Source organism: Rhinatrema bivittatum, chromosome 4 (assembly GCF_901001135.1).
Source record: "Rhinatrema bivittatum chromosome 4, aRhiBiv1.1, whole genome shotgun sequence".
Classification (NCBI taxonomy): domain Eukaryota; kingdom Metazoa; phylum Chordata; class Amphibia; order Gymnophiona; family Rhinatrematidae; genus Rhinatrema; species Rhinatrema bivittatum.
Window position 1 is genome coordinate 45,596,127 of NC_042618.1, and position 15,414 is coordinate 45,611,540.

General features: G+C 42.5%; 1 protein-coding gene across 1 annotated transcript in view; it reads right to left on the reverse strand.

The window, feature by feature from the left end:
* Positions 1–635: 635 nt before the first annotated feature.
* Positions 636–15,414, reverse strand: part of TMEM179 (transmembrane protein 179) — a 52,256-nt gene continuing 37,477 nt past the window's right edge. The window contains exons 2-4 of the mRNA XM_029597408.1: positions 5,514–5,651; positions 3,384–3,462; positions 636–1,220 (exon numbers count right to left, since the gene is read on the reverse strand). Coding sequence (XP_029453268.1) covers positions 1,041–1,220; positions 3,384–3,462; positions 5,514–5,651 — 397 coding nt within the window. The 3' untranslated portion in view covers positions 636–1,040. The remainder of the gene's footprint in view (positions 1,221–3,383; positions 3,463–5,513; positions 5,652–15,414) is intronic.

Consider the following 15,414-nt stretch of genomic DNA (forward strand, 5'->3'; position numbering starts at 1 on the left):
CTCAGGTGCATCCTGTGCCATGGCCTCATTCATCCCATTTTGTGCATTCATTTTAAACAAATGCACATTCCTAGTATATTCTAAAAAAATTAGTGCACACTAAATTGAAACAAAATTAAAATAATAAAAGACAGCACATTCCATTAATAATTATTAAGGTAGAGTTGCAGATATCCACTGCTTATTCTTGGGATAAGCAGCTTGGAATCTGTCTACCTCTTGGGATCCTGCCAGGTAATTGTAACCTAGATTGGCCACCACTAGAAACAGGATACTGGGCTTGACAGACCCCTGGTCTGACCCAGTATGGCAAGCCTTATGTTCTTACGTTCTTTTGTACCTGCATACTATGCTACAAATCAAACATTTCATGTGTGGATTTGTTAACGTCTTAAAGCTACTATGTCTTTGGTCAGGCACACTGCTCAATCTGTATTATAGTGAATCAAACCAGAGGGACAAAAGCACAAACCTTGATTAATATTTGTTAAATCATAAAAGAGCAGTTTTTATTTTTGGTTTCGTTAGGTTTTCTTTCATTTTTTAAATTTTTTTTTAGTTTAGTGCTCACTATTTTGAGTTAGCACGCACTATTTTTCATTTAATGAACCCTATTTGCAATAGTGCGTGCTAACTCAAATAGTGTATCCCAAATCGAAAGAGTGTGCACTAAACGAAAAATTTTAAAAACACAGGTTTTGACTGTTTCTATCGTTTCAGTTTAGAAATGATATGACATGAAATAGGCAGTGCCGTTGACGTTGCCTATGTCATTAAAAATGAAAATGCATCCCTAAGATAAAGCAAAGTTTTACTATCATCAGAAAGGAAAGTACTTTCTTCAGTGGCACATTGTAAGGTTCAGCCTATATTCACAATTATTACTATATATCTGAAATTATAGAAAGTGTGCCTTCCAAACTTTATCTAATTGGAGGAATTGCTTGCTAAGCAAAATTTACAGCAACGATCTTCAGACTAATCAACTAGGAAAGCCGACAAAAGGCAAACTGCAGTGCAGCATGACTAGTACCCCGGTGTTAAATAACGCCGCTCTTCTCATCCTGCAGAGACGTTCTGGAGGCAGATCTTCCAATCAGCAGCTCCTTCTCATGGATCAGACTGTCCAGTAGATCCTCCTGCCTGTAGTTGTGATAGACCTTCAGAAACGCGAGGACTGTAACTGCCAGCCAAGTCAGCCAGGCCGCCCAAAGGCCAAACTAGACAAGACAAAATACAGCACAGCTACTGATGGGCATCACAATTTACAGCAAACGTCTATGCTTATAGTTAAATAAGAACAGAAAAGTACAAACGTGCAACAGTTTCCAAGCCCTAATGGAAGCATTTACTTTTACTTCTAGAAAAAAAAAAGAAAGAAAAAAAAATTGGCAAGGTTCATATATGAACACCACAAAGTAATTCAGTAGCCTTCTCATTCCAATGCAAAGGGCCTGATTCACTATGATTTTTTTCCAGTAGGCACAATGTGGGAAAAAAAAAACCGTAGGAGGTAATTTTCAAAGGAGTTACACATATAAAGGTAGCATATACCATAACAATTTTACACACGTTAAATCCTTTTGAAAATTACTTCCTTTGTAAATCAAGCCCAAAATAAATGAACAGCAGCCTATTTTGGCTGGGTATTTATTTGGAAATCTGCAAAGATGGCCTTTAAATTCGAATTATTTAATTGTTTTGTGCGTGCGGTTCTTTCCTTAGCCCGTTTTAATTTACTGGCATTTCCCATTCTTAAAAAAAAAAAAAAAAAAAAAAAAAGATTCCCATCAACAAGATTTTCCATTTAATCATCGCAGCATTTTCAAACTCCCCTTTCCTCGGAAATGCTACCAGAAGCATCAGCCTTACGTCTCTCCAATAATAATGATGCTAATCTTAGCCATGCTCAATCTGGCTACGGCACGGGAAGTGACACTGAGGTAGTTTTTGTCTGAGAGCTTAATGATCACCTCCTCTGTGCTGATTATAAATCTTATTCCCTCTTCTCTTGGGATGAGCTGAACATTTTCATCCATACTCTAAGCAAATCATACTTATTCATCTGCCAAGGCAGAGTGTCAAGCACAAGCCTCTTCATCTGAAATGAAGCATAAGCAGTCTCAGTTTTGGATATTTCTGATAAAAGTTGCCACAAGTTACAAAGAATCTGATTTATACAATATTTAACACTTATGCCAAACTATTTCCCATTGAATTAAAATTATTTGTTTTGCCCCTCAGGAATATAAAACGATAGAATAACTTTCACAGAATAAGAAGTGTCTGTCATGAATCATGCAGTTAGTTGCACATGTATTTTAATTTCAGCTTATTAAAAGACAACTTGTAAAATCTTGTACTGCTGCAAGAAAAGCATCCCTGCTGCCTCTCTCATTTCAAGCTGTTTCTCCAACGTCATAGTAACCAAGCACAGAGCAATTGTGATGGACAAATGGGGAGCCACTGGATCCCAGTGTTTCACAAAATGAAAAATAAGAATAAGGGCCAAAGATAATGATCGGGCCAATGAAGTTGCAAAATATCCTGCAGGTCTGTTTGTGCAATTTTCAAATAGTGCATCTTTTCCTCGAGGATCCCATTTTCTGCCATTTCTGGGAAAGATTAAACAAAATTGCATAGAAAAAAAAAATTCCACGGTAAATGTCATGCAAGAAAAACCACTGTGGTGACTATCACCTAATTCCAAAATATAGTCATCTCCAGTAAATGACACCCACTCCCCCCACCCTACAGTTCTTCCCTTCTAAAATGTCTTGCATATGATAGCCTTGAGCAAAATTGTTCAAGCAAACATAATTGCAGGTTTTCAGTCAATTTTTGCACATTTAAAAAATGTGAAAAACCCTGTAGATTTTAATGTGAGCGTTTGACAGTTGGTCGGTCTGTCTGTCAGTCACAGGAATTGTCCAGGCCATGGTGCTGAACAGCAGTGAAAAACCCTGAGGTCTGTTGGGCATTCTTGTTTGCTTTCCTTTTGCCTGTTCATTAGATCTGGCCCTATATGTTGCACTCTTCTCCCTTCTTAGTTCCTGAATATACCATTTCAATTTTATTTTTTTAAATTAAAGTGGGTAGAACTGGCAGCATGCTATTCCCTTACTTGCAGAGTCTGTGTAAGTTAAAAGAAATGTGACTAATAGGGTACAGCACAATGAGATCCATTACCAAAATTATTTTTCCTTAATGGTGGCCGTCTCTAAAATAAGCTATTCAAATTTTTCCAGTGTGTTTTCAGATTTGGGAAAGCTTTTTATTACAATACACAAGGATTTGTAGATGCATGAGGAAATAAAATAAGCAATACAAGTGTTCTGAAAATATTTTTTTGTCAGATATTTCCTCTTTAGAAGTGACCCTACCTGTGCAGTGGCAAACTGGTCATAGAAGGAAGAGTTGTCTAAATTGAGTTCAAGATCTATGTCTTGCAATTCTTCACAGCTGAAAAAAGTATTTACAGAAAATAAAAGTACTTCAGAGATTCAACAGAAAAAGAAATCTGTCACAATAAATTAAAACAAGCAGATATCACTGTCTGTAGCAGGAATGTGGGCAATAGCTAACAAAATGATACTGGAGGGCCAGCTACATGGTTCAGTGGCCATGCTATGTGTTTCCATGCACAGGACCTGTGTGTGACTCCCAGATCAGGTCTTCTGGTCCCTGGGTCAACAGGGGCTGGAGATACCACAAAGGCAGCATTCACAGCCCTTGGGTATGTGGGTTTTCAGCAATTTATGTGCTAATTGTATGTAAACATTCTTATTTTTTACTGTAAACAACTTGTGTTTTAATTGGAGATTGTGATGCATATAAGAATTTAAATAAACTAAATGGGTGACACCTACTGACCAGAGTTAGGTGCAGACTGGACACTAGAGGGTGCCATGGTCTGTGGCCCCTGGCCAGGGACCATCACTGCAATGGCTGGACTAGGTGGTGGTAGTATGTGTGTGTGTGGGGGGGGGGGTTAATGAAACAGGAAAGAAAAAACTGCATAATTATGAAAGAAGGCTCATGGTACCAGTCTGATTAGAGAAGAAAGAAACCTACTGAACCAAAAAATATCATTTAAAAATGATATTGGAAAGACACTGATCAGAAATGTTTGTTTTCTACCCTTAAAATGCATGTTTTATTTGTTCTGTCAAAATTATGTTGTAAAATATCTTGATCAGAAAGGTTACTGGTTTTAAAATAAATGTTTTATTTTTGGATATAAATTCTGAGGGCAAATGCCACTAAACTAGAACAAGCTTATGCAATTTCCAAACCAAGGAGTGAATTTTCAAGGTGATCTGTGCATGAAAATATCTCGCTCCACACAGTTTATAAAATGCTCGCACTTGTTCCCCACACTTCCACTTACAGCTGTACTGCGGTTAGGTTTGAAAGTTGGGCTCTGTGAATAATATTGCTTAGAGCATGTCGCTTGATGTAATGATGCGTGGCATCTGATAATGCATTCCACTGGTCTGCCTAATAATTCAGTATCATGATGCGAAATGTTCATTTTATTTATTTTTTACCACTTTTCTTTCATGCAACTCAGTTTATTTTGGCTACTGTTTATTTGTGAGAACTGCAATAGTGTGCGTGTAATTCCAAAGCCCCCTTCCCCCTCCCCAACACCACCTCTTCACACTGCAAGAGAAAGTGGATCCATACCGGCCTTATGTGCCATTATTTTACCGGCACATCAGGTGGCCAATTTTCTAAAAGCCCATTTCTGCGAGTAAAGCACTGTTTCACCCTTTGAAAATTGCCCTCTGAGTTCGATCAGGTAAAGTCATCATTCATTTGCCCCCAGACTTTGCCTAAAATTTTCTAAAGTGAACTTATTGCGCATAAGTTGGCTCTGAAGATTTGCACATAAGTGCCTAAGGACACACAGATTATCCCGCATAAAGTTACACCTCTTCTTTGGAGGTCGTAACTTATGAGGGCTAACTTACGTGCAAACTTTTTAAAATCAAAAAGAAGGCAGGGAACTTCCAGCTCCACCCCCAGAATGCCTCGCTGCAGTTCCTATAAAAGTATGTCCTTAAAAGGGTTACAAATATGCATATTTTTACACAAACAGAGCCCCAGGCTATTGTATAATAGCCATTTACAAGAATAAAAACACACAAACGGCTTTGAAAATCAGGCCCTGAAAGTCTAATGGTTTAAATTGCTTGATTATTCTCTAGATTGTGCAACAATGTCCACAATGAAGAATTTTTTGATTTAGAGATCGTTCCTGAAAACATAAAACTGGTGAAACTATTAAGACATTTTCACACCCATTTACGTTTAAGTATTCTGCGATATTTCCTAGTTTTGTTTTTAGCAATGTGAAAGCAAATCAGAAGCAAGACCTGTTATTTCGTATGCATTGGTTAAGGTAAGCTGGGGCAGAGGGGGCTGCGCAATATTTCAGATTTTATCTTAAAATACCCAGCTTGAAAAAGGGTTTCCGGTTAGGAAATGGCATTCTCTTCCCTACTAACCTGTTTGGCATGCTTCCTTTTTCCGTAATAGCATCGCACCACATGTTAAATCCAACACTCACTATAGTGCTAGCAATAAAGATGACAAAAACCACAAAGGAGCTGATCAGCAGATTCAGGAAGGCATAAAAGAAAGAGCTGTAATAAAAAGGGAAAGAAAAATGAAAGTCATAAACAGCTGAAACACAGCATCAGCACTCTCTCTGAATATCATGCATTGAGCATATACCAAAGATAAGTGGTCTCCCAAGACAGCTTCTTTAATTAATAACGCCTACTACAGCTGGCAAAACGAAGGATTATTCTTCTAGATCCTCATTATCCTCATCACCTAAGCTCTCTTATGTTGTTTTGTTTTTTTTGTTGTTTCACATAAGGAGATAGGATTTTAAATCATCAATAGCAATTTGTTTGGCTGTCCACATTTCACCGAGTCTACAGAAGCACCCACCAGGACAGCAATCCTAACAGTAGGAGATGCAATCTTTTGGTGAAAAACTGGCCCTCCCAATAGCAGTTTCTCTATTCAGCTATTCTTAAAAAAAAAAATTGGACATTCAAATTAGATTTTCCATTTCATGGAAAGAGCCATTCTGGTTGAGATAGTCATCACAGCACCACACTCATTTCCACTAAAAATAGTCCTTGGCTGTCTCTGTGCTTTGTCTCATGTTACTACTTTTATCCTGCATTGCAAAGGGACAGAAAGCTTATGGGATCACAATGTTCCCCCTTCCCTCCCCCGCCCAATAACTTTTGTGTTTGGTGTCCTATGCACACTGAGTTTTCAGAGCACATCATGGGTGATAAGAGGGCTCTGACAGGGATGATTCTTTTATTCACATCCAGGCAGCTGCAGCGCAGAGACCATGTATATCCCAGACAGTATTTTGCTTTACTTCTGAGTGGAACTTATTCTTTATACTTTAAGCTCTCCCTGGGCAATCAACCAATTTCTAGTTAGGTTTCTGATCCTGCACACTGCAGCAGACCCGAACACCTAAAATTTTAATTGAACTATGCGGAATCAGTCAGTGCCCTTTAGAAGTCATTATACAAGATCTTGCTTTTTTCTTAAGAAACCACTTTCATCCTACTATGTGGGATTCAACTAAAATAAGATGTCGATTAAGGACCATTTAACTTATGTACACTTAGCATAGGACCACAAAAAAACCTCTTGTCATAAAACTATTGAAGACCTCTGAAGTTAGTATGGCACAATTTTAACATTTAAAATATCAGCAAAGTACATCAACATAAGCTAAAAGAACATGTCAGTTAAGACTTCTTAAGATCATCTAACTTAGAGGTAAATGTTAAAAGCTGGATGCAAGCTGAAATCAGAAGATGGACGTGCATCTAGCACCAGTGTGTGTCCGCTCTATTTTATAAAGTGGGCAGATGTATGCACAAGCGTCTATGTGCACATCTCGCATTAGAAGAAAAAAGGGGCATGGTGTGGGCAGGGCATTGGCATTCCCAGGTGGGGCCAAGCGATTTGCGGCATGGTTGTGCACCTAGGTCCAGTGCCTCGTAACTTTATCTCCGCTATGAAGGAGTAAATTAAAAGAAAAACAATAGGCATCCAGGGGGGGGGGGGGGGCGACTGCAGGCTGTGTAAACAGGGAATTTGGGAGGATCTAGGAGAACATTGGGCAAACTGGTGGATGAACTGATGAAACTGGTCCTCGGCTGGATGAGCGTCTGTTTTAAAATACAGGCAGCTGTGCAGCGTAAGATGACTTAGGCTGCTGGGCATGCACCAGCTTAAAATTAGGCACACACATACGCACGCCTAGGCTATTTTATAACATGCATGCATGTGCGTGCGCATGTTATAAAATGGCCACTTCTCTGGGGGCATGCCGATGCACACATGTATTTGTGCGCCCGCACACTCATTTGAAAGTTACCATCCCTAGGTTTCATTTACTAAGCATTTTTCCCATAGACACAGAATGGAAGAAAAGCTTTAGTAAATCAGGCCCTTAGCCTGGCACAATTTTAACATCTAATGCTGATTTAAAAAAATATACACTTAAGATCATTTAATTTAGGATTTCTTAGTGTGACACAATTTTACTATCCATTGTTGAATTAAAAAATATACAAACCATTTAACTTAAGACCACATAATTTAAAACTCTTTAAATAAGACCGCATACCTTAGGTCTACTTAACTTACAGGGTCATTTATTATTTTGCGATGTGCCCTAACGCACAAGATAAATAATGCAATGCAAATGCATATTCACATTAATATGTGATTGTAAGCCCTCTAGGGATAGAAAAATACCTACAGTACCTGAATGTAAACCGGTGTGATATCTCAATTGAGATGAATGTCGGTATATAAAATAATAAATAAAAAATAAAAAAATAAAAAAAATATGGCAAAAATATTTTTAGCGCAAGTCTCTTCTTACATTCAAGTCTCTTCTTACATTCAAGAAGAGACTTAAGACGCTACTATTCAGACAAGCCTTCCCATAACACTTGTCCTTGCCTCATCCTCCACGGACCTTCTCTTCCTAAGCTCAGATGCCTAAGCACTTTTTCTTCTGCTGACTAAGCTATTTAATATATGTATATTAGTTTCATTAAATCTATGGTAACCCTCCGCTACCCTCCCCCCCCCCCCCCACCTTCCAACCCCCCTTCCAACCCCCTTCCAATCCCTCATTCCTCCCCCCTCCCTCGGAATACCTTGTTACCCCAAAAAGCCAACTCTTATCAGTTCTTACCAGTTTTGACACGTTACTCCCCATGCTTAAGCTGTATCCAAGTTTTTCTCTCCCCCTGTTCTATGTAAGACAACTTTGTCACTGTTTTATGGTTACAATGTAAACCGGAGTGATAATTAACTCTGTTATTTGAACTTCGGTATAGAAAAGTTATAAATAAATTAATTAATTAATAAGAGAGAGAGTGCACCTCTGTATAGAGTCACTCTGACACTCTCTATATATGTACCACTATAGAAGGGCACTTTGAATTGGGGTGGGTTTCAGAAGGTGGGGGACTGGTATTACAGAAATATTCTGAGGTATTCATAGTAAAATTGACATCACTAAAGATTTGTGTTTTATAAATCAACTCTTCAAGTTATACTTTTCATCCATTATAATGACTACAAATCTTTGCAAGGCGTGAAGACCAGAGAGTTGCAGCCAGTCTTGGATACACTTGACCTTGTCCAGATCCATGTAGAAGCCCCTGCTGGAAATGAAGTAGTCTAGAAAGGGTAGACTCTCCCTCTTGAAGAGGCGTTTGACCAGCTTTGCATATAACTGATTTGCCTGTGGTCTCTGGAGGACTTAGCGAATGTCCCACTGGTGGGACGTAAGGTCCTTTGAGAAGATGAGGATATCATCGATGTACACAATGACACAGACATACAGGAGGACTCTAAAGATTTTGTTCATCATTTTCTGAAATACCGTGGAGGCGTTACACAGGTCAAAGGGCATCATCAAATATTCAGAGTGGCCGTCCCACGTATTGAACGCCATCTTCCACTCATCCCCCTGATTAATCCGAATTAGGTTGTAGGCCCCTCAGAGGTCCAACTTCATAAACACTCTAGACTCCTGGAGGCACTCAAAAAGTTTGGAAATGTAAATCTCAACTGTAGAGTCCTCATGAAATTGAGTTAAGTTTGCAATAGCATCAGGGTGTTCATCTCGAGATAATGTCCCATTACTAGTTCCCAGAAGAAAAAAAAATGTATTAATTGAAGGAACTTTGTCCGCTTCAAACTTCAAAATTTCTAGAAAAAACTGCTTCAAAGTATGATAGGGGTCTTCCCCCATCACTTTAGGAAAATTCAAGAAGCGGCGGTTTAAATGCCTTAAGTGGTTCTCTGAAAGTTCCAATCTGCGAGAACATTTACCATAATCTTTAATCAATTAAAAGTTGCAGGACTGAATTTGAGAAACAGATGCCTTTGATGCCAATATCTGAGATTTAAGATCACGAATTTGATCTTCAAATTTAACCACTATAGAGTTCACGTTTGTAGTAAGAGTATCAAGCTTAGGGCCTCATTTTCTAAAGTATCGCAGGCCTGCGATACTTTAGAAAATCGCGCAAATCGGGGCAGGGGGGTCAACACGGGGGGGCGGTCCTGCGCTAGCCGGCAGCAATCGCACCACGGCGGTGCGATCGCTGCCGGTTTCGCACCCAATAGCACCACCATAGAAGGTGTAGCTATTGGGCGCGAAATAGGACACGAAAAGGCACTTACCTTTTCGCCGTCCGCAGCGTCTTCGCGGAGTCGGCCCCAGTGACGCCCTGACTCCTCCTCTTCCAGGGCCGACTCTGCCCCGATTTAGGTAGCGCAGGTGTGCACAACCTTTGCAAGCTATCACAGGCTTGCGCAGTTAGCACAAGCCTGCGATAGCTATAGAAAATGAGGCCCTTAGTTTGGCATTCTTTCATAGAGCCTCCAAATCCTAATATTAAGTCCCAAAGGGCATCAAGAGTGACCACGGCTGGTTTGGGTGGAGGATGGTAAAACTCACCCGATATCCCAGGAGAAACTGCTCCTGGAATACCTCTCACCAATGCTGCTGTAATCCTCTCCCAGTCTTCCTGAGACTCAACTGTAGAAGAGGAAACCACACAAGGAACAACATCAGAGGAAAACAAGCCCTCCGGCAAGCTAGAGGAGAGCAGAGATGATGCAAACAGAGCTCAACTCCAACCTCCCCCTGCAGAAACATGGGTAAGGTCATCTCCCTACGCTGCACGTCCGAGTGTGAGATCGGCGACAGTCAGAGCCAGCGGGAGTCGAAGATCTGGGGGACTCAGTGTCACTTTCCCAGGTGATTCCAGTGCTCCCTCACCGGACATCGCAGTGGGCCTTGGTTCCCCCACGTTTGCTGCCACACCAGTCAAGTAGGATGTTATTAAATGCTGCCCATGAGGGAGAGAAGTGTCCAAAGGGAAGACACGAACCCTTTCATTTTGCTTAGACAGCATTGTTAAGGTAAAATCAAAAGAAACCGGAGAACATTTAAACCACGTCTGGTTCATGCCGCCATCTTGTTTCCTTTATATCAGAACAAGAACTGAGCAAAGTTATGAAGAGGTATTTCAAGAATATCTCTAATTTATTTTATGTTAAGTCAGTACGTGTTTTTCCAGGCTTCACGAGAGCCACTCAAGAAAGGAGACGTGATTTTCTTGCATTAAGATCACAGATTATTTCATTGGGGTTCTCATTTGTATTAAGATATCTATGTAAATGTGTTATTCATTCTCCAAATTAAATTTTTGTTTTCTTTCTTCCAGAGCAGCTAAAGTCCCTCATCAATTCCAGGAGTATTCCATCTTCTTTACCTGGGAATGATAGGTCTAATGATCCATAAAAATAAGTCTGCAGTAACACGTTAAGTCTGTTTCTATTTCATGGTTTCCTTTATCCCCCTTCTTTTTCTGGCCCTTCTGGAATTACCTTATGGAAAAGTGATGTATCTTTGATTATATTTTTCTATTTGTATAATCTGTTGTTTTTCCTTAATACACCATTTTTGTTTTCTGAAGCAAGGTTGTGTCCTGCTTATTTTTGTTGAAATTAATAAAAAGAAAAGTTCAGAAATGAGTGGCAGTGGGGATTGGTCTTTTTTTGTAATCTATACATGGCCGTAAAGAGCCATCCTTCTTGGACATAAAGAAGAACCCCGCCCCAGCAGGAGACATTGAGGGCCTAAAGAAGCCCCGCTCTAAGTTCTCCAGACATCATTGTGGTCTCCGGGACCAATAAGGGGTATACCCTTCCTCGTGGCTGTTCTGTGTCTGGTAGCAAATTGATGGCACAGTTGAGCATTCAGTGAGAAGGCAGTGTCCCCGCCTTCCTCTTGAAGAACACGTAAGCGCACTCAGCATACTGAGGCAATCCAATCAAGGTTGTTGCCAGGGGCAGGCTTGGAGGGGGCTCAATATGTTGCAAATAGTAATTGTGGCAATAGGCCCCCAGCTCACCAGTGGAAGTGAAGAGAGTGAAGTTGTAACCAGGACAGCCCCAACACAATGGAGTGTACTGCCTTGTCATTTATATGAAAGATGATATTCTCTACATGCAAAATGCCAGTGCGGAGACACAGAGGTGTGGTGGCCAAGGTAATCTGTCCAAAAAGCAGCTCTCCAAGTATGGAGGAGATGACTAGCAGTGCCCAAGTTGACTAGTGCTAAGGTGGGAAACTCAGGACTGTGCATGGACATGGCCACTGGAAGGGTTAGTTGAGGGGCTGGAGTGGTAAAGCCTAGGATCACCTCCTCACTAGATACTAGGCTTGCTAGTTTCCTGGCTTCAGAGGGCAGTGTGCCAGTTGATGCCTAGTCCCAGCAGAGTAGTAGCAGAGCCCCAGGTGGCAGCAGTGGAGAATTTCCTTAAGAGACAGATGTCCCTGTCCTAGCTGCATGGGCTCCGCAGACCATGCGGCAGTGAGGGCCGTCACTGGTACTGAATAGAGAGGGTGTGAAAAGGACAGGCCAGCAGCAATTGCCTACGAGAAGGACACAACTTCGGGACAAGCTACTGGAGGCAGCGATCGATTCTCCTGGCCAAGTCGATGAGTGCGTCCATGGTCTCAGGGAGTTCCCGAGCAGCTAGTTCATCCTTCATCCGAGACATCAGATCTTCCAAAAAGATATTATGAAGGCTGTCCTCCCTCCTGTCCAGCTCTGTAGCCATGGTCTGGAATTCACTGGCATAGTCCATTAAGGACCGATTGCCCTGACTGAGGTGTAGAAGATCCAAACCCACTGTGGCCAGCCGGCCAGATTCATCTAACACAAGCTTGGAGGCCTTAACGAATTGTTGCAAGTCTTGTAGCAGTGCATCCACACGCTACTACAAGGGAAAGGCCCAGACCAAGGCCTTCCCATCCAGAAGGAAGAACATGAAGGTGGTCTTGACAATGTCACTGGGAAACTGTGCTGGCTATAGTGAGAAATGCATAAAGCATTGATTCAGGAATCCAAGGCACTGTTTCATATCTCCTGCATACTGGGAAGGAATCGGTAATCGTAATATGGGCACAGCCTGTGGAGCTGGAGGCACTGCAGGATGTGGAGAGACAGCTGAGGCTGCAGTTGCATCAAGGCGGGCACTGAGCCTCTCCATGGAGCCCGCCAAGAGTTAAAGGAACTGCTGCTGTTGCTGAATTTTCTGTGCCAGGCCAGGAATGTCTTGGAGGCCTAAGAGATTCGCCGGGTCCATGGGCTTGGCAATCTGTTGCAAAAGTGGACCCTTGGACCGAGATGAGGTTGGCATAACCCACAGGGAGGGGCCCTGCAGGTCCCCAACATCAGCAGGTGGAGCTGGCTGGAGCAGAGGCCCAACAGGAACTTCACCAGTACCAGCTCTCGTTCCCTTTAGGTTGAACCTTGGGTGCCGAGGCCAGCTGGACTTAGAGGCTGGCCTCTGGGAAGAGATGAGTCCATCACGGAAGGTATAGTAGGCCAACAGGAGTGGAACAGAGATAGTCTAATCAGTAGCTGGAGTAGACAGCAGAGACTGGTGCAGGCTGTGGTCAGGGGCAGGTGGAGGTGGAGTTTATGCAGTGTTGAGGTCCGGGCAGAGGTCTTGATAGGCAGGGTTCGATCAGGCAATGAGCAGGCAGTGGTCACAGCACAGGCGAAGGTCAAGCAGCATTCAGAAGCAATGTGAAGTCAAGCCAGGAATCAAACCAAAGACGAGCCAGGAATCCAAACCAAAGTCAAGCCAGGAGTCCAATCCGAGGGGGTGAGGCAAGACAGAAAAACAAGGCAGGATGCTGAAGACAGACGATGGACCACAAGACAGGAATTCAGGAGAAGGCCAGACAGAGGAGGGACTGGGAACAGACACAGGAACTCTGAAGACACACAGCGGAACCAAGAACACGAAGACGAGACACAAGAACAGAAATCAGGAACCAAGAATGCAGAGGCAATCAGCTACAGGTACAAGTAGTTTTGCAAAAGTTGAAGCTGAAAACACCTGGCATATACCCAGATTAATTTTAATAAAACTTCTCTATTAAGAATTAATTACAGGCCCTTTTATAGTGATTTAATAGTAGTGTTTCTATCTGAATTATATTAATGTAAATATTATTATTTTGATTCTGGATGTTCAATAGATTATGTTAATTTTAGAGAATATCGGGCCGATACAGTAAAGTCCGCGGGATTCACTATTCAAATTAGGCCCAGCGGTAAAAACAGGTTAAAGGAGGTGCTAGGGACACTAGCGCATCCCTAGCGCCTCCTTTGGGACCGGAGCGGCAGCTGTCAGCGGGTTGAGCCGACGCTCAATTTTGCTGGCGTCGATTCTCGAGCCCGCTGACAGCCACGGGTTCGGAAACCGGATGCTGGCAAAATTGAGCGTCCGGTTTTTGACCCACGAGCCGCGGGACGACTTCAAAATGTATTTTTTTTTTTTTTACTTTTGGTAACTTTCAGGACGTCCGACTTAATATCGCCATGATATTAAGTCGGAGGGTGCACAGAAAAGCAGTTTTTACTGCTTTTCTGTGCACTTTCCCGGTGCCCGAAGAAATTAGCGCTAATTTCTGAAAGCAAAATGTGCGGCTTGGCTGCACATTTTGTTTTCTGAATCGCACAGGAATACCTAATAGGGCCATCAACATGCATTTGCATTTGCATGTTGCGGGCACTATTAGGTTCGGGGGGGGGGTGGGGTTGGACGCGCGTTTTCGGCCCCTTACTGAATATGGGGTAATGCCAGCATGTCGAAAACATGCGTCCAATAGAGGTTTAACAGTGTGCTCCGTCGGCGCACACTGTACTGTATCGGCCCGTATGTTAGGTAGTAATCACATAGTAAAATATATGAAAAATAGGGAATATAGATAAGAAAGTCACCATTTTAGAGTGGTCCTGAAACATACGCAGTAAGTTTTTCCAGTGGTCCTGAAACATAAGCAGTAAGTTTTTCTTATCAGTTAATTTGATAATATATCAAGAAGGGCTACACAAAGAGATGCCCACAGCACATGTGCCATTCCAAAAGGCATATAACCCTGACACACATGAGGATGGGTGGACTTCTGCCAAAGAGTTATTCTGAGAGAGATTAGCAAAACAATGACAAAGGGTCTAGCCTTCCTCAAAATGAATGTGCTTAGCTACACTGTCTGAGGAGTTTTGAAGGGTGTACTTTCAGGAAAGTGTAGCTTGTCACTAGGCCTTTGAATAAAATTATTTTCCTATTATTTGCTTATTGAGCTGATATCCATAATATATTGGGCTTGGTAGTGTGTCTGTCAGTGCTCGCGCATGTTCCCCAGCCCGCCAATAGATGGCACTATAATATATTGGGCTTGGTAGTGTGTCCATCAGTGCTTGCATATTTTCCCCAGCCCACCGATAGATGGCGCTATAATATATCAGGCTTGGTAGTGTGTCATTCAGTCCTCGCACATGTTCCCCAGCCCGCCGATAGATGGTGGCTGGGGAACATGTATGAGCCAGCCGTGTCACAACACCAGCCGGCCATGTCACAACACCAGCTACAAGAGGTACTCCTGGGGGAATTCAGTGCTACTGCGGAATGCAGATTTTGCGCAGAATTCCTCCTTCCCACAGATTTCCTCCCTCACCTCGCCGATTTCCTCCCTCGCCGGAAGACTATTCAAAATTGGAAGGACAGCGGCCATCGCGGGGCAGGCAGAAAATAGCAGAGGAGACCCTGGCATGCCGCGAACGGAGCCTGTCGCGCGGCACAGGCTCCATTCACGGCAAAGATAAAGGCCCAGCATGCCGCTCATGGTGAAAAGGGAAGGCCCCCATGTGCCGCGATCAGCACATCCGGGCCTTCATCTTCGCCGCGAACAGAGTGTGTGCCATGGGACACGCTCCGTTCGTGGCATGCCGGGGTCTCCGCTGC